A 21,973-nucleotide genomic window follows, 5' to 3' on the forward strand; every position below is an offset into this window, starting at 1 on the left:
TATTCCATTTTTATAACCGTAATGATGTCTTTTTTCCAAGATAACTACATATATTGTTATTTTATTTCAAATAAAATATTTTATTTTATTAGTTAAATATAATATTTTATTATTAAATAGAGTTCTAAAGTAGAAGTGAGAGAAAAATAAGAGTTTCAAAGGTTAATTTCTCTTTTTACAATCTATAAAGTTGTGAGAGAATTAAAAAGAAATAGATTTTGGTGCATTAATCAAACTGGGGAAATTAGAATAGTTTCTTATGAACTCACGTAACTTGAGATTACTTCTTTCTTCTTGTATATCAACATGTTTGTGCCAATAATTATATAATTAATAATTTAGTTCCTCTAGATGATGCCACTTTACTATCATTAATCCATATAAGTGATATTATTTACAGAATAGTTTTTCGATACAAAATGTAAATTTATTTATTTTTTCTATAATTTTCCCTAATGCAAAATAGTTATTTTCATTATATTCATTTTTAATTATGTTAATCTACGACCCTCATCATGATTACCATAATTAGAACTCAAATTATGCATTGAACTCCCTACAATTACCTAAAATTTGTGTGGACATATGGACTGGAAAAATACAATCGAAATTAAAATAATTAGATTGAAAATAAATATAAATTTATATTTTTTTCAAAAACAGTTTGAAATTTTACAGATAAAAAATAAATTATTGTATTAAATTTAAAATTTAAATGCATATTTAAAAAAATAGTTTGAAAGTCCGTTTCATATCAATTTTAAAATTGATATTTTAAAATCAATTTAAAATTCAAAACAGTTTAGAATTATTTTTTTAACAAGATTAGAATAAAAATATGTTGAAATCTTCCATATTTATTCAAATGTGAAATTAATTGATAATTTAAAAACTAATCAATTTTAAATATTTGGTACTTTTTTTGTAGAGTTCGATTCAGTGTAGGCTACAATGCTTAGTATTAGCCTTGAAGATAAATGCATGTCACTTTCTAATAAGAGTAAAGTAAATGATATTTTATTTAAGAGTCAAACTTCAAAACGAAAGAGCCAAAAGATATTAATTAAATATTTTAGTATAAATGAATATAAAAATAATATATTTATTTATTATAAATATTAAAATATTTTTAGTTGAGCTGAACTAATTTAATCTATAGATTTAATTTTTTTTTTCTTTTAAAAGTGGTATACACTTATTAAGAGTTGGAAAAATAAAATATAAAAATTATAATCAAAACTAAAAGCATGCAACACTGTGATATTATGTGGAAAGTGAATACAATACTTAAATTATATATAGCGTATTTTTTATCTTGAAGATAATAATAATTATTAAATTTAATTATTTAAAAATTATATAAAGCGTATATTTTTAAATATTTATTTTAATGAGTGATACCTGAATATATGGGTTTGATATAAATATACTTCATATTAAATATCGTTACTTTTTTAAATGTTATATTAAATAAAGTTTGTAACTCACAATTTTTTTGTATGTTAGATGCTCAATATTTATTTGTATTCCCTCTCTTAACGTAAAGACATTTTAATTTAACAAAGAGTATCAAATTCAAGTATCATATGATTAGGTGAAATGTTATTTCATATAATGTTAAATCCGTAAATGTGATGGAGTTACATATATTAACATTATTTCTAATTATAATATACTAAAATGAATGAATAAGAAATTGAAGTTAATTGGTTAAATAGAAACTTGTTTTTAAAATTAATATTATCGGTCAATTTAATTTTTAAAATTATATAATAAAATAATTTCACTTCTGTATTCGATCAATATGAATTAGTTTTCTTTTTAAAGTTGGTATCAAAAAGTTAAGTTTGCTTATGTGATTATAAAATTATTTTATTCAAATTCTAAATTTAACAATTTTTCAAAAATTAACTTTGTTATTATCAGGACCTTAATTTATTGATTACATGTTTATTAAAATCATCAATAAAAGTAATTGATGGTGGTCAAGCTTAAAGTACTGAAAAATTAATTCATTTATAAAAGTTTCGGTAATTATAATTTGAAGAATAAGTATATGACATAATATAATGTAATATCGATATAATTTACACAATTATTATGTTTTCAGTAGCCTATTTATCAATTTTACTTTTAGTATAATGATATATATTACCTTGATATGCCATATTATATAAAAAAAAATCAAAAACAATTTTAGTATATATTTATGTTAATTCAATCCATGAAGTAAGGTTTGTAAAGTTGGAACTACAAGAATCAGAATTTGAAGCCCAAGTGTTGGTCTTCTATCTTCCCTGGGCCAGTCCAAGTCCATAATCTTTATAGTGTGTTTCTTCCTGCACCCCCATCATTATTTTAAAAGACCATTTTACCCCTTTTGAAAAATGACTTCTGAAATACTCTTTTCATAATATTTCTGTAACATATTTTTCTTAACAAATTTTATGAAATCCAGATTTACCATTCTGCAAATTAAAAAATATGTTATGAAAAAGATATTCCAGAATATTTTTTTTCTTTTGAATTTTCTATTCTGGAAACACACTTTGTTTACAGAATCCCTATTTCAGAAACATCTTTTGTTTATGAGACCGTTATTCTGGAATCATCCAAAATTATTAAGGATAATTCTGGTATTGCAAAAGTTGTAGGGGTGCAGGAAGAAATAACCAACTTGGGTCTTTACATTTTACACTCGTTTCAGGCCCATTTTATAAGAACGTCATTTCCTCACTTAGGCTACATTCCCGATATATCTGATTTTGATTAAAAAATATCCTATATTTAGATATTTTAAAATATATTAAAAATTGAAATAATTATTCTGATGTAGAAGATATAACATTAATGATATTTAAACAGAAACACGGAGCACGTGCACAGCAAGGAAGTGAGGTCGCATGGAACCCAACCATCACATGGTGGGTCCCACCCCACATTGGAAGGAACGCACGAGCACTCACATGATTGGGCCACGATTATCATGTCCCCTCAAATCGCGGCCACCAAATCACCGTTGATCGCGATCACACTCGTCTCCATCAGCCCCACCCTTTTGACGTTAATTGCGGATCAGCGGACGGCCACGATTTCCCAACAAAATGTACATATGAGACATTCTTATCGTATTCTAGTTTCCTCCTCTAGTTTATTTTGTCTTACAATCTAATCACCATTTTAACCTTAACCAATATTCATTTCTAAAACAAACAATATTTCAAATTGTAATTATTATCTAATGATATTATTTTTCGGATTTAAGGTCAGAATAAATTGTTTCATTATTTTTTATATTTCACTCAGAAAAACTAAGTGGTAGTTGTTTAGTTCATTAATCAACGGAATTATTGATAGAAAAAAATATATAAATACAAAAGCATTGAAAAATGTGTAATTAAAATTCCTATATTTAAGTAGGACAACGCCCAAATTGTGATGCTAATAAATTGAGTAAAATGATTGTAGGTGAAATACCTTCCTTTAAAACGTGGGTTGTATGATTCTCTATTTAAGGCATATATACTTACTTTGTTTTAGGTGTTTGGGTATGATTTGCCACATGATGGAAGGGAATAACGTTAGGTTTGAGAAGTTTTGGTTTTCTAGGCGTTGTTATTTTAGTTTTGATTCTGCTTTTATTATGATGAATTACATGTTTCATTCACTTCTTTATGGATTCATAGCTTCTGCAGTGTTTATCTAGAGTTTGCACATGGTGATATAATTAGTTTGTTGAGTTTTATTGTTAGCTAACTCTGTGTTTTCATCAATTATATTGGATTTTGATCATGAACACAATCAAAATATCAAAGAAAAAGAAGGTAAATGAAGAGAGAGAGAAAGGAATTCCTTCTTTGAACATGTTCTTGGTAACCCAATTCATATTAGAAAGGGAAAATGGAATTGGCTATAAGGATAATGTCATCAACGTATCTAAGAATTTAGTAAAAAAAATTGCGGTCTCTTAATGGAATGGTCAAAATTATTGATCTTTTTATTTAGTATATGTTTTCTCTAAAACTACATATACTGTTTAATATATGTCTTGAATTTATTGATGCAATATCTTTATTTAGTAAGGAGGGACATGTGTTATGAGAAGTAAGAATCAATGGACATCAATAATTATATTTTAATAAAAAAATAGAATTAAATACAAAAGTTACATATATATTTTCTGAAAAATAATATATTTTTAATTATATTGATTAACAAATCATCTAAAACTAATATATATTTATTATTGTTAAAGTAAATCAACACATTTAAAGTATTGTTGTTTTGAAAGTTAATGTTCTGTCATATTTTATCTTTAAAAGATGTCTTAATAGGTTAAAAGATAAAAAAATATACAAATAACGGTCATTACAATACAAGAAAATCATTAAATAAAAATTAATTTTGAAAAAAAAAATAATTAGTTAGTATAGTGACCAAATTAAAGATTATTTGAGAGACTAAAAAAAATTTGGTTTCTAAATTAGTTTATATTATTGTTAAATGGTTTTTAAATTGGTAATCTAATTAGCTACCAAAGATTTAACTACCAATTATTTAGATTCTAAATTTGGTAGAAAAACTTTGGTAGCTAATTAAATACCAATTTATAAATCATTTAACATCATAGAAACTAATTTAGAAACCAATTTTTTTTTTAATATCTAAAATGGATTCTAATTTGATCACTATAATAACTAAGTATTTTTAGTCTATAAAATTAATTTCTAAGTAATTTTTTTTTTTTATATTGTTAAATTGAGATTGTATTAATATCTAAAATAAGTGTTATTTTGTAAGAGTATTTAATTGGCAAGAATATAAAATATAAAATAGGCCTGATTGGGCAATGGGCATAGTTGGAGAAGAGAAATGGTAGTAGAAGTTGATGAGGGCATAGGTGAGAAAAGAGAAGAAGATGGAGCCAAATTTTGATTAGGGTTGGTGGGGGACCTTTAGACGTTAGGATTTTCGTGTCGGCTTTTGCAGATTCACTTTTCCTACTACAAACACTTTTTCCCTCATTCCATTCTTTTTATCCCTTTCTTTATTTCCCTACAAATTACTTTTCCTTATACCAAAATTCATATACTTTTATAATACTTTATAAATCAATTCTTTCTACTTCCTTCGTCCATTAGTCTTACATTACATCGCTTAAAATTATTATTGATATTCATTATTCTAAGAACATTTGAAAATTTTATTAATTGTTCATACTTAACCTCTTTGTTTCTTTCTCAATAGCCAATATCCAAGAGAATCCTAGTGTTGTTTAATTTCTTCACCTGTACACAATCCTAAATGAAGTCAAACCATGTACTCTAAAACTAATAAACAATTAAGTGATCTTACAGAAATCCAATTAATCTTATAGAATCCCATAAATTAAATAGATGATTTTTGGCTAATTCAACATAACACTAAAAACATAAATATCCAAATTTAGAAAATGAAGGAAAAGTAATGAAACGCCTCCAATCAAGGGTTAACTTTATATTATAATAAGAGTTTAGATTTACGTGCCAATTATTAAAATACAAAAGGAAACACAAACAATGATAGAAAATGAAGAAACAACTTAATTTTGTGTAGTGAATTGAGTTATTCTTCATTATAAGTAATGACTAACATCATTGAGTGTATATATTGTGAGTATTTCTTGTAGTGAAAAATTTAAAATTGGAATAAAATATCATTCAACAGTTTAAATAACAAGGTTATGAAAAGAGAATGAGATTTCACTTGAAGGAATGCAAGAAGGAACAGAATAACAAAATTACTTATAATTTTCATTTGTATTATTATTATTAGAGTAAATTATATAAACTTCGCCTGAGATTTAAAGGAGTTATATGATCTTCTATTTCGTTATTTGATATATAATATAAAAGCATTTAAATATTGTCTATTTACCATTTACATTTTAAACATTTTATTTACTTAACAACAACTAAACTATATCCACAGGAAGAGTTTCAGTATTATTTCAAATAATGTAAGATAAATTGTATAATTTAAACAAAATTAAAAGCATATTTGGGTATTTTACTCTTATTATTATGTTAAATTTATTATATATCATATATTTTAAAAAGTTATTAAACACGAGTAATGATAATGAATAATTTACTGAAGGCGAAAAGTCGTATTTAAATTAAGAAATCTACTAAGCATGCACTCAATTTATTGCTAACAAAACTACAAAATTTAGAATTCACTCAGCTAATTTGTTTCATCATCTTTTCCAAAGTGGATTTTGCTTTCACGTCTCTTTGATTCACTTCCATTAATTATAAGATTGCATTTCCTTTTAAATCACACTCATGATAAATTTTTATTTTTTTCACAATTTTGAATTTCAAAATAACGTGTGATATTGGTTCTGAATCAGTTTTATTACAACATTACATTTTTTACTATATATAATTATTTTTTATCTCTTACTTTTTTCACACATTTTTAATATATATTAAAAAAATTATGATCAATTTTGTCTTAAAAAATATATATATTAGTTGATAATTTGGCGTGCATGTTTCAACAAAAGTACTATCATTAAGTTGATAATCATAAATCATAATCATAGTAATAAACAAATTAAGAAACGACAGAGCACTTATCATCACTTACAATAATGGAGGGAACATTATGCACGTAACTGGTCCAGTATTCAGACCCAAAAAATAATAATATATACAATAAAACTAAATTCCATTTAATCTAAGAGGTGGAACCATAGACGCATTCAATTTTATTTTATGTGATTACCCTATGATCCAAAAAGACAAAAATTTAAATTTATTTCACTCGGAAAGCGTTACCCTAGATACAACTTTTTACTTAAATAGAAATTAAAAAATAATTTATTATATATATTTAATAACTTTATTAATTTTATATACGCACTGTTCTACTTTTTTTTTTTTCTGGAAGTATAACATTTATACATCGACTATATATATACTTTCTATGTTATTGTATTCACAATCAAAATAGAAATTTGTACAAGAGAAAATCTGTAACTCCATAAATGGGCATGTTTGATTATTCCAATGGGAGAAAATAGTCAACTCAACTATATGTACCCTATCATTTTAGTTTCTTTCAAAGGACAAAAGTATACGAAATTGTTTTTTTATACGTACATTTTAGAGATCCATAGAGATAATAATAGATAGTTTATAGCATATATAATTGAGTGGAAACTTTTTTATAAGTTAATTGCGTAAGATTGAGTTAAATTTATGTTCACTTTTTAATATGATATAAGAGTTATTTAAAATTTATTTTAATAAAAGTTTTTTTGAACTTATCTGTTATCACATTAATCATAATATATTAACCGTAGTATTTTTTAATTAACATGATAATAGTGTTAGCAATACAATCAAACTATAATATCTGTTTTTTTTTTTTATTTTTTTATTTCTATGTATTGAAGACACAATGTTCCTCATAAACAAGTATTAAAAAATTTCTACCTACTTAATTTTACAAACAATCTATGATTTAGTTAAAAGAATACAAAACTACCCATCTACATAATTATTTATGAATTTAGTAGGAAAAAATGTTAACGATACTTAACAGGCATTTTATGATCAGTTGAAATTTATTGAAAACTTTAAAATAAAAACAAAACTTGAATTAATTGAACTTGATGTAAGTGTAAAAAAAACTTTAAACTTACTATTTCTAGTGCATTTAGTTTTTAGCACGTATTCTTAATCTTCTCTTTTAAACGCTATTTTAGTTGAAATATATTTAAATTTTCAAAATCATATTGACTTCGCTCCTTATTTAACTCGTTTCACTTATAATTTTAGATAAATTATAACCGATAGTGTGAAAGAAAATAGTGAGCAAATTTTATCTAAAACTTTAATTTTAAAGATCAATTTGATACTAAATCAGTGAACATTTTATTATTTACTTATAATATTTAATGATTAAATAATCTTATTTTTTATATACTTGGAGACTAAATCAAATATTTCTTTTATAATTTTTTAAGAATTTAATTAGCAACGTCTCATATCGAAGAACACAGTTAACTATTTAAAAATATATATTATAGAGTATGCTACTCGCAATTTTTAATATACAAATCATTTACAATATTTTTTCAAAATATAAATTTTGATATTACATATGAATTCATATATTTTAAAATATATGAATCCGTAGTTCTTTAACACATTAAGAAATGTTATCTATCTAATAGTAATAGTCTTTCTCATTTGAATTTTATTAGAAATTAATATTCGTAGATACTAAAATTCATAGAAAGGGTGTTTAATAAACGCTCTTTCATGTACTCGAACTTTCAAAGAATAAACCTTATATTAAACACTTACTCAAGGGGCATTATTATGGACCAAATACACCTTACAATTTTAGTATTGTATATAATTTATATTTTATTTTTTTAAAACGTCATTTTGGTATTTTACGTAAACTTTAAAATTATAGGGATTATTTATGTAATTAAAAAAATTTATTAAATTAGTGTCAACTTCACTACAAACAAGATTCAGTCTAAAAACTCTTTTAACAATTTCTAACAAAAAATAATAAGCTTTAAATAGATTGTATTAATGTAGAAAAAAAGAGGGATTTTATACGATAAAAAATTAAAGAAAAGAATTAGAATTGTAGGAAAAATAAGAAGAGTTTGGATTTAATGATAGAAGTTTTTTAAATGTGTGGGGAGATCCATAAGTAAGGTTGTGAGAGGATAATTGGGTCCCAACTTCTATCGTCATTGTCTCCATATCGATTTTATATCTTCTTGGACCCTTCTTCTTTACGTTTCTTTTTATATAATTTTGTTTTATTATATTTTGTTATAGGTTTTATTTGTTAATGTCTTGATTATTAGTACAACAAATAAAGGTATTATTGGTAAATATATAGTTATAAGAGTGTGATATTATTGGTAAATATATTGTTAAGGATAATAAAGTGGGATGGGTCGTGCACACTGGTCTGTGGCCTGTTGTATTTTAATCCATTGATTCGTTTAGATCCGTCGCATAACTCAAAAATGTAGAATTTTTTTTTCACTCACATATTTTCTTCATGCAACTTCATATTTTATATTTCGAAAATTTTGAATAACATCTTGGTGGAAATAATATTATGAGACCATTTACCTAATATATTTAAATAAAATATAAATTTATTCAAAATTTGATTTATTTATTTTTAAATATTTGTTATGCAATTTCGTCCATAGATCCATATAGACCCATATGTCAATCCTTAGGTGGATTAGACTTAAAAAAATCAAATCACATATTCTATGTGAGACGGACTAAGTGTGAGACAGGAACGAACTAACCAACATTATTATCCGGTGTAATTTATGAAATAAAAATATTTTAGTGAAATTATATTAATTTATGATGGAAATTGACGTAAGCAATTAGTTGCTGAAAATAAGATAAAGATAATAATTATAATGGTAGTTTGTATATTTGAAAAAGTTGTTTGTCCACTCACTTTAACCTTTATGCTGAAGGTCTCATTCGCATGTTTTCACTATATCAAGAGAGTATATTAATATCCGTTAAAAGCTCACACATACCGACACTAACATCAAATTAACGTCGATTTTGCAATTTAACGTATGGCAATTATAAAAGCATGAATGCTAATCAGTTAAAGTTAAAATAAAGAGACGTTACACGTGATAAAAAAAATTATATAATATTAATTACAGATTAGATATTAAGAAAATATGATTTTTGTGTGTGCTAGTATGAACTTAGTCGGTAACGGAATAATTAAAATATTATTTGCATTTAGCGTCCATTTAACTAATATAGAAAGAAAGTTTAATATTTATTTGTTGTAAGAACATAATTTCTTCTGTTTGTTTGATGGATGTGATAATTAAAAAAAAAAAAAACTGTTACCAAGTCACTGTAATTGAATTATAAAATAAGTCTACAAAAATTCATATATTATAACAAAACATCTAATGAAATTCATTATAAAGCACCAAATTAAAAGATAGTATCGATACAATTTCAGTTCACATATATTTTTATAAAGATATTGGACAATGCTACGATACAATTTAGTGAAGGTTTATGATTTTCACCTAATAATTATACGTAATTACTGTATGCAATATTGTATTGTATGCAATTAATTTACTAAGAATCCCATAAATAGTGAATTTATACCTAATTAATTTGTAATTTGGAGAGAGAGGAAGTCTCCCTGCACTTGTATATATTTCCTATACACACAAGATAGGATGTAAATACACAACAAAAAATAAAAAAATATCTCTTTTCCTTACCATTTTCTTATAAACTGAGTTCCATAGGTCAACCATATTTAGTGATAATAATTACACCATTAAAAATCATGTTTTTCATAATTTAATTTTTTTTTCATAGTTCAAATTAACAAATAAGAACCACGATTAAGAATAATTTACATAATATAGTAACTAATAATTATCTTTCAATCATAATTACCACAGGTTTAAGCTCTAGCTTGGAAAATTAGCCATAACTTAACGTTGTTAGATTTGATGATAATGTAAAAAAAAAAAAAACTTGTAGCATACAAGACCTTCTTGACATTCGATGACAACCTAGAAACAAAAAAATACTACATAAAATTCACCTTTAAACCAATGCGAATAATGGTTTCACCTCCACACCAAAATTCTTTGCCTGAACACCACATCAATTGAGTTTAAATAAAAGACGCATCAAAATATAAAACTCATTATAGTTTTAAGGAAAATGATGATACCTCAAGGGGTTTCAGCTCCACTCAATATTCTGTGATTAGCTTCCATTCCAATAAGATTCCACTTGAAGATTCTTAATAAGCGTAATGAGAACCTGATTTAAAAGAAGTACAACAATGGATATTAAGTATTAATCATCAAGCAAACACGGAAATAGTTTGAGATTCCTTACCAATTATTTGATAATGCACCTTGAAAAAAACTAAAACATCATGTTTGGTTAAGTATTAATTATGTCATTGTTAATGATAATAAAAAATATTTTGTTAGCGTCGACTAAGTCCATACAACTATTCACATTTTTTTACTTTTAACTTTGCGTCGGTTAATCTAGACTAAAATAGAATTATTTAATTTAAAATATAATTTTGTAATCTATTTTATTGTCTTTTAAGTCAATGCAAATAATCTTTCATTATTTTTAATTTCATAAAACTTTAGGTTCATTGTAAAATGTGTTTAATCCATACTAAAAATAGGTGTGATGTATGGTCGACTAACATCTAAAACTAGTACACATTACTGTAATGTCTATTGCTTCCAATATTAAAGTTAATTCATCTAGTCTTACTATTTTCTATAAAGTAAAAGTTGTATTACTAATACATAATTTGAGGAACAAATTTAATATATACGTATATATTATTGTTGTTTTTATTGTATGAATTTATGTAATTTGATCTATTGCACCGACCAATGACTCAATGAGATAACATCTTTCACGAGCCTATTACAAATAAGTTTTAATACAATAATTATAATACTTGTCCTTCCAAAAAACCAGCTAAATTGACAGATTAGCAATGACTACACAATTTGGTTCGAGTATTATTTTATACCAATGATAAAAATGTTATATTTATTTTAAATATACGTATACATACTTGCCAATTTAATGCCCCTTCGTCGATACATCCTCAATGGTGTTAGCACAACATCTTGTCACTCTTTCTCTTTTTATTTATCTATCTTAATTTTTTTTTTTTGACATCATTGAATAAGTAAAAAAAAAAAGAGCAATTGACAATAATTCGTGAACCTTCAAAATAATTTAACCTTTTTTTTTTTTAAAAAAAAGGATTATTAATTGTCTTTTTTTCAAGTGATTTTGGGTAGGTAAAAATAGTTTTCTATAGATGGAGCTTTCCCTTTTCACCTATAAATGTAGATGCAAGTACTTTTTATGAACTCCGAGTTCGAGCTTTGTATGCTTATCTATTATCTGAAACAATGAAGAAAACAAGAAATATACTCTGTTTTGCACCATATTTTCCTTTGCACTTGCCAACCCTCGTCATGTCTGTTAATGTTATTTTCAAGTTAAAAGCTACAACATTACAATGACATGATTCAGCGGATCTTGATTCAAACAATTTAGTTATATGTTGCATAAAATTCTAGCTCATGTTACTAATATGTCAACAACATAGAAAATTATGGCTAGTCTCCATTATAAGTTCATACACATCACGGAAACAATAAATTTTGTTAATTTTCTAATATCTAGGTGTTCTCCTAAAAACTATGATCTCTTAAGAATACAAGACAATGGTCATTTAAACTTTGAAATTGATCCGTGTGCAAAATCCAATTTTACTTTGAAAGGAATTCCAAAGCAAATTGGTCCAAGAAGTGCAATGTTAACGCATTTGTTTGGCCAGTAGCTAACCCAGGCTTTTCACCAAGCTATTTTGAATTTTGATGATCTCTATAATTTCTGTAAGATCCCAATATAGAAGAAGTCAATGTAAAACACCTTGGGTTTGTGGAATGCAGCTATAATTAAAAGGAAAAAATAATGTTTGGTCTCGTCTTGTACAAAGTCAAGTGCCAAAAATTCCAAAAGGTAACCTAACGCACTAAACAAAAGGAAAAGAATGAAATACTCTAAGCTTTAATTTGGGGGACACAAAATGATTTTTCTACAATCAAAAGAAGGAAGAATATCTTCCTTCGGTTCACGAACTCATGGAGTACTATGTATGAACCCTTTAAAGTTTAAAGCTGTTTCAAGTAATTTTTCTTGGTTTTTTGTTTTTTATTTTACTCACCATAAGAATGGGAGCAACGTGCAGCCACATAAAGATCAAATGTAAATCCTTGTTTGGTAAGGTTGATAACAAGGTAACAAAAGTAAGTGATTATGATGATTCTCTAAACAAGTTGAATGATAACATGATTGGAAAAGCTAGTTAGTTGTACGGAATGAAAAGTAATTGCACGATCTTTCACTCTCAACTAACAGTAATACCATGTATGGAATTATTTTTTACATAATCTGTCTTTATCAATTATTATAGTTTTTTTTTAATAATTATAAAAAGTAATAAAAAATATAAAATGAAATCCAGACGAAACAGCATGGTCTTACTTGTTGCCTTGAACAACGGCCACTAGGTGGTGGGAAGTGTCCATGCTCAGTCATTCCGGAAACTTGCCTCTTTGACTTACCTGTGACGTGTCGAATTTCTTTCTATTATATTAATTCAAACTTTTTTAAAAGTGGTAACAAAATAAAATAAAATAAAAAAGAGCGAGGAAAAAGGTTAGAGAGAGTGTGAAAGAGAGATTTTATATCATTTTCGGCGGAGGCCGTTGATTGCGGTTGGGAATAAAGCGCTCTGACATTGGGACAACACTTTTGTTTTTGTTTTGTTTTGACCACTAACACTTTTCCTCTCCATATTTTTTTTATTTACGAATCAAATTACTACTAACCACATTTCAAATATCAAAATATGCATTTATCAAGAAAAGCAACCTCAGTGCCTACTGATTCATTCAGCTCATCTCAAGACGATAAAGTGAGTTTAAAGTAAATTAATCTTTTAAACTGATATTGATTTGATAGAAAATCCATTTTGTATGTTTCCCTAAGTTTAAAGTAGTGCATTTCTCCTTCAAACCACTGGGACAAAGCATTTTTTTCTTAATTTATGATCAAATCAAGTATTTCCAAAAAGAAAAAGTTGAACCATAAAATTTTGAATTGACCGTGATCGTGAAGCCATCCTCTCTGTCTATTAAGTTATTATTTAACTTCTAAGTTTATAAAACATTGCAATGCCCCGTTTGGAACATCTGACATAGCATGGTCGTAAATTATTCGCAGTTTTATAAAATATAGTATGAGTTTTACTGAATATATATAGTAACAAGAAAAATGAGACGATGTTACTCGTGTGGAACATAATTATGGTTGATTTTGTTAGCGTATGTTAACTTGGGATACTGTCGGTGGAAAGTTGAGATACGAAAAATAAATAGCCATAAGTGTGGATTGTCGGGTTGTCGGGCATCTGAATCCTGGGTACACTCTGCAATGAAAAACCATATGAACATGATGAAGCTTCTTCACCATTGAGTTGCGTCTCAATAATTTTCTTCACAGTTGGTTCGGTTGTACTACACCACAACAACTACTTCAATTTCGTTGTTAGTTGGTATGCTCTGCAAGTACTTTACATGTGCCTCAACTCTCTCATTAATTCTACATCTTACCCTCGTTTCTCCACACACATTGTCATGTATTTTGACTCTCAATGCAACCACGTTTTTTTTTTCAAATGCAATATGAGGGATTATGGAAATTAATTATGATATGCATGTGTCAGGACTTAGCTATGATGCTCCTCCCTCTCAACCCATATGCACAAGATAAGGGATTTAAATTTAGAATTAGGAAGAAGAGTTTTTTTTTGTTGGTTTAGTAATAGATTAGTGAGGGAAGAAACAATTAAGAAAGGGAGTATAATTAATGAATAATTAAAGGGTGTGGGGTACGATACGTAAATTACGGAAGTGTTGTTTTTCCACGCATGGAAGAAGGAACAATGAAATGGAAATAACATGGGAGTTCCATTGAAACCAAACCAGAAGTTAATAACGCTGGGAAATGGAAATCATTACCAGTCAAACGTTGTTGAAACTTTTGCAGTAACTAAACCAATGTCCAACCCCCACGTAAGGTCTAGGTCATGTGCTCTTCCTGTGGACCATGTCAAACAAAGCTTTGTGTTATTCACCATAACTTCAACCCTATTCCCAAATGTTAAAGGATTTGGAAATTGAAATGCTCTAATGATCTGGAAAATAGGTGTAGTCTAACCCTAAATTTTATAACCAAGAAGGACCTGTTTTTAAAAGTTCATTCTGGTTTAACTTGCTATAAAATTTATGAATGAAGGAATGTAGCTACTGAAGATTTTATTGATGATACAGTTATTTTTCCATCTCCCCTTTTATCTGCATACACGTGTTGATATGGTTTTATAACAGTGGTTGTATTTTCTGCCAACACATAATTTGTTTGGTTGGATTCAAAATGTTTGTGGGTGCTCAATTGCTAGATTATTAGCAAGTATTATTGTGTACTATGACATGTGGAGTGAACATGTGATATGACTTTGAAATAGACTTCCTCTAATCACTCTAAATTTTCGCCTTAAAACATTTCTTTTCACTGTTTCATTATTGCTTGCCAGTATTTTAATCGCACAGCATTTTTATAAATGTTTTAAGTAAATAATAATTTGAGTAGAAAATTGTCTTGAAATTAGAAAAAGTCCATAAAATCTCCCCTTAGTAAGTCAAACCATTATGTCTTCTGTGAAGTTACACGCGTTAACATGTTTTATTTTTATATTATAGAGGTTGTATTTTCTACCAAAAAAACTACTGCCAATTTGTTCATAGGTTGAAAATGCCGGTGCAAGTATTATTGTGTACTTTGAAACCTGTTGTGTGACTTTGCAATGACCAGCTTCCTTTAATCACTCTAATTATATTGTATTTTTTTTCATATTATACATATGTTTTCTTATAATTTAAATATTGCACTTTTTTTTGTTTGAACAAGATTCTAATTTACTCTAAATAGTTGAAGTAGAAATGTTCCTAAAATTTGGAAAACTTGTATGATATATTCGTTTTTTCTGGATGAAACGACATTGTAACTTTTACCTTTCACACAAACAGAGTCACTGACAGTGAGGAGTAACTGATTCCAGGTCACAATTAAGCCGAGTAAATCAAAGGGTTTTCTATTTTTTGTTCATATTTTATGACAGTAATTTCATTTGAAGCAGATACTTTTAAACCTCACCGACCTCCATTCTGTAAGCCCACATGCCATTGTCCCATTCTCATTTCTCATCACATCAGGAACTTCTGCATTGCAGTATGCAGCCACTTTAAAATCCAAAAAACAGAATAAAAATAATACCTTTAAACCGAATAGTAACTAAATTACACTTTTTTTTATTGAATCACTGTCAATTTCTGTGTTCTTGATACCTTCCTTTCTCCCTCTCCTCCATAATATATAGACCCTTCACCTCCCCACTTTCCAATACCCGTACTCCCTCTCCTTCTCTCTCTGCTTCTTCTTTCCTTTCCCAAGGATTCCCTCCTAACTTGGTGGGATCATCCAAAGTTTCAGTTGCTTCCACTCACCCACATTGCCATTTCCTGTTTCACTCCCACATGGAAAAGCTTATTTGCATCTCCCCTTTCCTCCTTCTTCTTCTGTCCCTTCCTTTCTCCTCTGCTGGCCACGACTATGGTCAAGCTCTCAGCAAGAGCCTTCTTTTCTTTGAAGCTCAGAGATCTGGCTACCTTCCCCACAACCAGAGAGTCACATGGAGAGCACATTCTGGTTTGCAAGATGGCAAAGCTAGCGGGGTAACTTCAACACATAAAAAACAATTTATTTATTTTATCTTGGTTTTCATTTTCTTTCGAAAGTTCTGGTTTTTATTGTTTCTGCAATTGTTGGTGAGAACTTGCAGGTGGATCTAGTTGGAGGGTACTATGATGCAGGGGACAATGTGAAGTTCGGGTTACCCATGGCGTTCACCGTTACGATGATGTCGTGGAGCATAATTGAATACGGCAAACAAATGGCTGCTAACGGTGAGCTTGGTCACGCCATGGAAGCAGTGAAGTGGGGTACAGACTACTTCATCAAAGCACACCCTCAGGCCAATGTTCTCTACGGAGAGGTATTGTTATTTCTTATTAAGGTTATTTTTTCCTTATTTTAAAATGTTTTGTTAGGAGTTGAATTTTAATGTTACATCATTGGAAGAATTGATTTACTATGATATCTTTTTCACGAGATTATGATTAAAAAATGTTGGTGTTATGGCTTTTTGACGATTAGGTGGGAGACGGAAACACTGACCATTACTGCTGGCAAAGGCCAGAGGACATGACCACGGACCGTCACGCTTACAAGATCGATCCGAGCAATCCCGGGTCGGATCTCGCCGGAGAAACCGCCGCCGCTATGGCCGCCGCATCCATCGTTTTCAGACGCTCTAACCCTGCTTATTCCCACGAACTTCTCAGTCATGCCTACCAGGTAACACACTCTACTAAATAAATTTTATTTATTTATATTTATTCATTATATCATGAGTGTAGTGTAGTGAAACACTGACGCGTGAGTTGTTGTTGAGAACAGCATTTGTTAGTGAAGTGAAACGGTTGGAGTTAATAGGCAGTTACACTTTTATGGCTCTTTTGTCAGAGTCGTTATTGCGACCAAGTTGGGCCGCGTAGGTTAGGGCGGCATTTGCACCAAAAAGCTACAAAAATTAAATCACAACATTGTCCCTTTCTTCTCCTAATTACTCATCCTATTATTAAATCAACTACCCATTTTAGTACTATATGAAATTTTATTTTATTTTATTTTTAAATACACTGTAAAATAAAATAAAAGTTCAAGTTTGTTCATTCATAAAAATTATTTATTTGGTTATTAAGCATCTCCGGAAAGCTACGTGTTCTTTTGTCTAAAAAAGCAGTGGAATGAATATAGTATCTAGAATTTGTGTGTGCTTTTTGTAAGCTTGTTAATTTTTTCCCACAACTTTTTCTTTAGTCACCCTTAATCTTCCTTTGTTGAGATTGTTCACTGCAATTTCTTTTTTCTTATAATATCTAAAGAGGTGTGAATGATTATTTTGACGACAAAAGTAAAATTTGTTTATAGATAACATTATCAATTCACCTACTGATCCTTTTAATGCATTCCCATTCTTTAACAATACCCTCTCTTTATTTTTGTTATTTGTAAACATATTGAGAATTAATAGTAAAGATTGTGGTCCAAAAATAAATTTGGTTGCTATGTCTAAATGGGAACATGGACAAGAAAGAAGAGTGGGGAAAGTCTGTGATGGATTGCACAAGGGACACTCTTACCCATGTGTACCCCGAAGGATCCTAACCTTCCCCTCAAAATGGTTTCACATCACACAAATATGAAACTTCGTTATTGCCATTATGCCATGTCACGTGCTCATAGTGTCGGTGCTATTTTCTGGTCAAATCACACTTTGCTACTTGTTTCCTATGTATTTACTTTACAACCACTGGGGTGTGATGTTATTAGGTCTTCAAATAAAATTAAATAAATCCAAATGTGTATTGGTTTTCTTTACCAGTACTATTTTCTCCTACCTTTTACTTTACTCTTTCACCAACTTCTCCATTCCGTTTCTGTTTGCTGTCACTGTTCCTCATAGGTGAAAAACATGTTGCATTTAATTATCCATTTATTAGAGTTGGGGTGATGAAGAGAGAAAGATGCCTCTAAAATTCTTATCTTAATAAGGCCCTTAAGTAAAACAAAATATGCTATTTTGGTCACAGATCTGAATCTGATGGCCCCTCTGGTATCTGCTATTTTAGTTGCATCTAATAAATGAAGATAACCAAGAGGTTGATTTAATAAATGTTTCACCAACTTAGCGTAACGTTAATTAATTCATTCATTGAATGAGAATAGTGGTAATGGATCCACTTTGCTCCATTCCATTTCCACCAGGACCTACTCAACTCACTCTCTTTGTCCTTGTTTTGTTCATTTTCAGTTGTTCGATTTTGCTGACAAATACAGAGGCAAATATGACAGCAGCATTACTGTTGCTCAGAAGTATTACAGATCAATCAGTGGCTACAATGTATGTTTATCTCTTTTAATTGTGTTCTCTGTATTAAATATGAACAAATTTAAAACTTTCCCATTGTAAATAAAAATAAAATTATTGGGTTCAATTAAAATTAAAATAAAAGATCAATTGTAAATAGGAGCAAACAAAAAGTAATAGTTGATTGAGTGTTGGTAATTGTTCGTACAGGATGAATTGCTCTGGGCTGCTGCTTGGTTGTATCAAGCATCTAACAATCAGTATTACTTGGATTACCTTGGAAGAAACGGTGATTCCATGGGTGGAACTGGTTGGAGCATGACTGAATTTGGTTGGGATGTCAAGTATGCTGGGGTTCAGACATTAGTTGCCAAGGTAATAATACTAATAATTCTTAAACTTATAATTCATTGTTAGCTTCTTTTATCAGACATTGGTGGTTAGTTAGCTAAGGAGCTTTCGTTGTTTCGTTGTTGTTTCCTTGCAGTTCTTGATGGAGGGTAAAGCTGCCCATCATGCACCAGTTTTCGAGAGATATCAGCAGAAGGCTGAATCTTTCATGTGTTCATGCCTTGGAAAGGGTTCTCGCAATGTTCAGAAGACTCCTGGTGGCCTCATCTTCCGTCAGAGATGGAATAACATGCAGTTTGTCACAAGTGCTTCATTTTTAGCCACTGTCTATGCTGACTACCTTACTTCATCTCGTACGAACTTGAGATGTAATTCAGGCAATGTTGCCCCGGCTGAACTTCTCTCCCTTGCAAAGTCTCAGGTAATTCAACTCCTGCATTTCAGTTCATATACGAGAAAGTAAGTTTTAAAGTATATCAGTGTGGTCTCAATACTTGACATGTGTAATCTTCAGGTGGACTACCTTCTTGGGAACAACCCAAGAGCAACTAGTTACATGGTGGGCTATGGAAACAACTTCCCACAAAGGGTTCATCACCGAGGTTCATCCATTGTTTCAATCAAGGCTAACCCTTCATTTGTCAGCTGCCGTGGAGGTTATGATACTTGGTTTAGCAGCAAAAAGAGTGACCCCAACCTACTCACTGGAGCTCTTGTTGGTGGACCTGATGCCTATGATGATTTTGCTGATGAAAGAGATAATTATGAGCAGACAGAGCCAGCAACCTATAACAATGCTCCTCTCATTGGTATTCTAGCACGTCTGAGTGGTCGCGGTGGCTATAACCAGCTTCTTCCAGGTATTGCCATCATTATTCTTACTTTGTGTCCTTTTCTGTTCACACTCTTGGTGATAATGTAGTAATCAGCTTTAGTTTCTTCCTTGTAGTTGTTCCCGCTCCTAAGCCTATTGCTGTCAAGCCTCAACCATCCCCCAATACCAAGACAACTCCATCTCCAGGTACTGTTTGGCTAGTCTTCACTAATTCACTTGCACGTTGTATATTGCTTAATTAACTGATAAATCTAACGGGAAATTCTTTTTCAGTTTCATGGTCCAGCCCAATTTCTATTGAACAGAAAGTTACTACCTCATGGGTTGCCAATGGAAAAACTTATTACAGATACTCAACAGTTGTGACAAACAAATCTAACAAGAGTCTCAATTCTCTCAATCTTTCAATCTCCAAGCTTTATGGTCCAATCTGGGGTCTCACAAAGTCTGGTGATTCCTACACATTCCCATCATGGCTCAGCTCCCTAGCAGCGGGCAAAAGCCTTGAATTTGTCTACATCCATTCCACTTCTCCAGCAGATGTCTCTGTGGCTAACTACGTGTTGGCATGATGGGGCTGAATTTGGTTTGAAGTGACATGAGAGTGGTTTACTGCTTTGTTGTGTAAGACTGTGTAGCCATACAAATGTGCAGTGAGGAAAGGGTCTTTACGTTTTTACTATTTTGGTGTCAAATCTTCTTCTTCTCTTGTGTATTTTTCATTTCAGTAGGTTAGATCAAAGTAGGTAGATTATATAAGATGGAAGGACCGGAGCAGAAAGGAGTGAAGAGACAAAAGGGCAGAGCTCATCCTCTTTCTCTCCGCTTTACAACTTATATACAGTGAGTGATACAAGACAGACAACGAAACAGGGTTGTTGAGAAGTTTTAAAAAAAATGAACTTCTCAATATTTGAGAGAAGAGTCATCACTTGTATTTTTCAACAGCTTTGGATGTCTTTTCTGTGTTTGATGTTGTAAGCTTTGCAGCATTTTGTACTCTCTACAGAGAAACAGTTTGTGCTATATATATATATATTTATATATTATTATGTCCTTGTGCTGTGCTATTATTGCATATTTGGCTACTTCAAGTTTATGATTTTTAATTGAATGGTCGAAAACTAACAGATACTGTTTTATGTGATTCTGAATCTTAACTTTATATTATATGCTCAGTAATGTTAAATGTAAGAGTCACACTCAACCCTCAAAATGAGCGGCCAAGAAGAATTCTTCTGTGTGAAAAATGGCAGTCACTCACATCTTATCTCATATCATCCTCACAGTAAGGTTCCTTGTTCCTCAGGCAATTATTAGTAATCACTTGTGAGGAAAAAACACACTTTCAAATAATGATTGATCTTGCAATTAAAATTGTGTCAAAACCTCTTGGTGGCTTGTTCGGTGAATTATGGATACATGTTGATGCAAGATTAAATATACACTTAAAAGGAGACAAATAGAAACCTGAAAAATACAAGAACAGCTGAAAACCAAATTGTAACTTATAATGACCATAACATAACAACTTGGGATTTAATAGAAAACCTAGTCGAAGTTTCATTAACTAGGAAACTTCTTTCTGTTCTTAGAAGATGCTCTAATCTGAGGCAAATGTGAGGGACCATCTGTTTTTTATAAGCCCATGTGAGCTTCAGAGACAGACACAGGAGATAACAGCTAAGCTTTTGTGTAATACTTAAAATAAAACAATCAACAGTTAGTTATGAAACGATTGAAATCTGAAAAATGTTTATTTAGTTCGTTAAATTCCACAATCATACAAATAGGTGTAGAGTCAAATGAGGAAGTCTATTTTATTCCACTTTATTTTTATAAATATTTCTCTAATTTTAAAAGTTTTAGTGTGTTTGTTTAAACATTTTTTTTTTATAAATCAACTTTGAAAAAAGTTATATTTCTGATTATTTCAACTTTGAAAATAAGTTTTTTTTTATCAAGAACAAATGGGTACAAAAAATAGTCAAATCAATGGAGCGTGGAAATTTCAATTAATGTTTAGCAGAAAATTAAGAATTCTGTTTGGAATTTTATTTGTTTATAGAC

General features: G+C 29.4%; 1 protein-coding gene across 1 annotated transcript; it reads left to right on the forward strand.

Annotated features, from left to right (window-relative positions):
- The first annotated feature begins 15,896 nt into the window (after nt 1-15,896).
- On the forward strand, nt 15,897-20,959 carry GH9C2 (glycosyl hydrolase 9C2). The gene is made up of 9 exons (XM_068614892.2): nt 15,897-16,459; nt 16,567-16,779; nt 16,941-17,141; nt 18,661-18,750; nt 18,928-19,092; nt 19,205-19,489; nt 19,583-19,928; nt 20,018-20,089; nt 20,177-20,959. The coding sequence occupies exons 1-9, from the start codon at nt 16,262-16,264 to the stop codon at nt 20,473-20,475; spliced, it is 1,869 nt and encodes a 622-aa protein (XP_068470993.1). The 5' UTR covers nt 15,897-16,261; the 3' UTR covers nt 20,476-20,959.
- The last annotated feature ends 1,014 nt before the right edge of the window (nt 20,960-21,973 follow it).

The sequence above is a fragment of the Phaseolus vulgaris genome, chromosome 2 (genome assembly GCF_051622355.1).
Source record: "Phaseolus vulgaris cultivar YP4 chromosome 2, ASM5162235v1, whole genome shotgun sequence".
Lineage (NCBI taxonomy): Eukaryota > Viridiplantae > Streptophyta > Magnoliopsida > Fabales > Fabaceae > Phaseolus > Phaseolus vulgaris.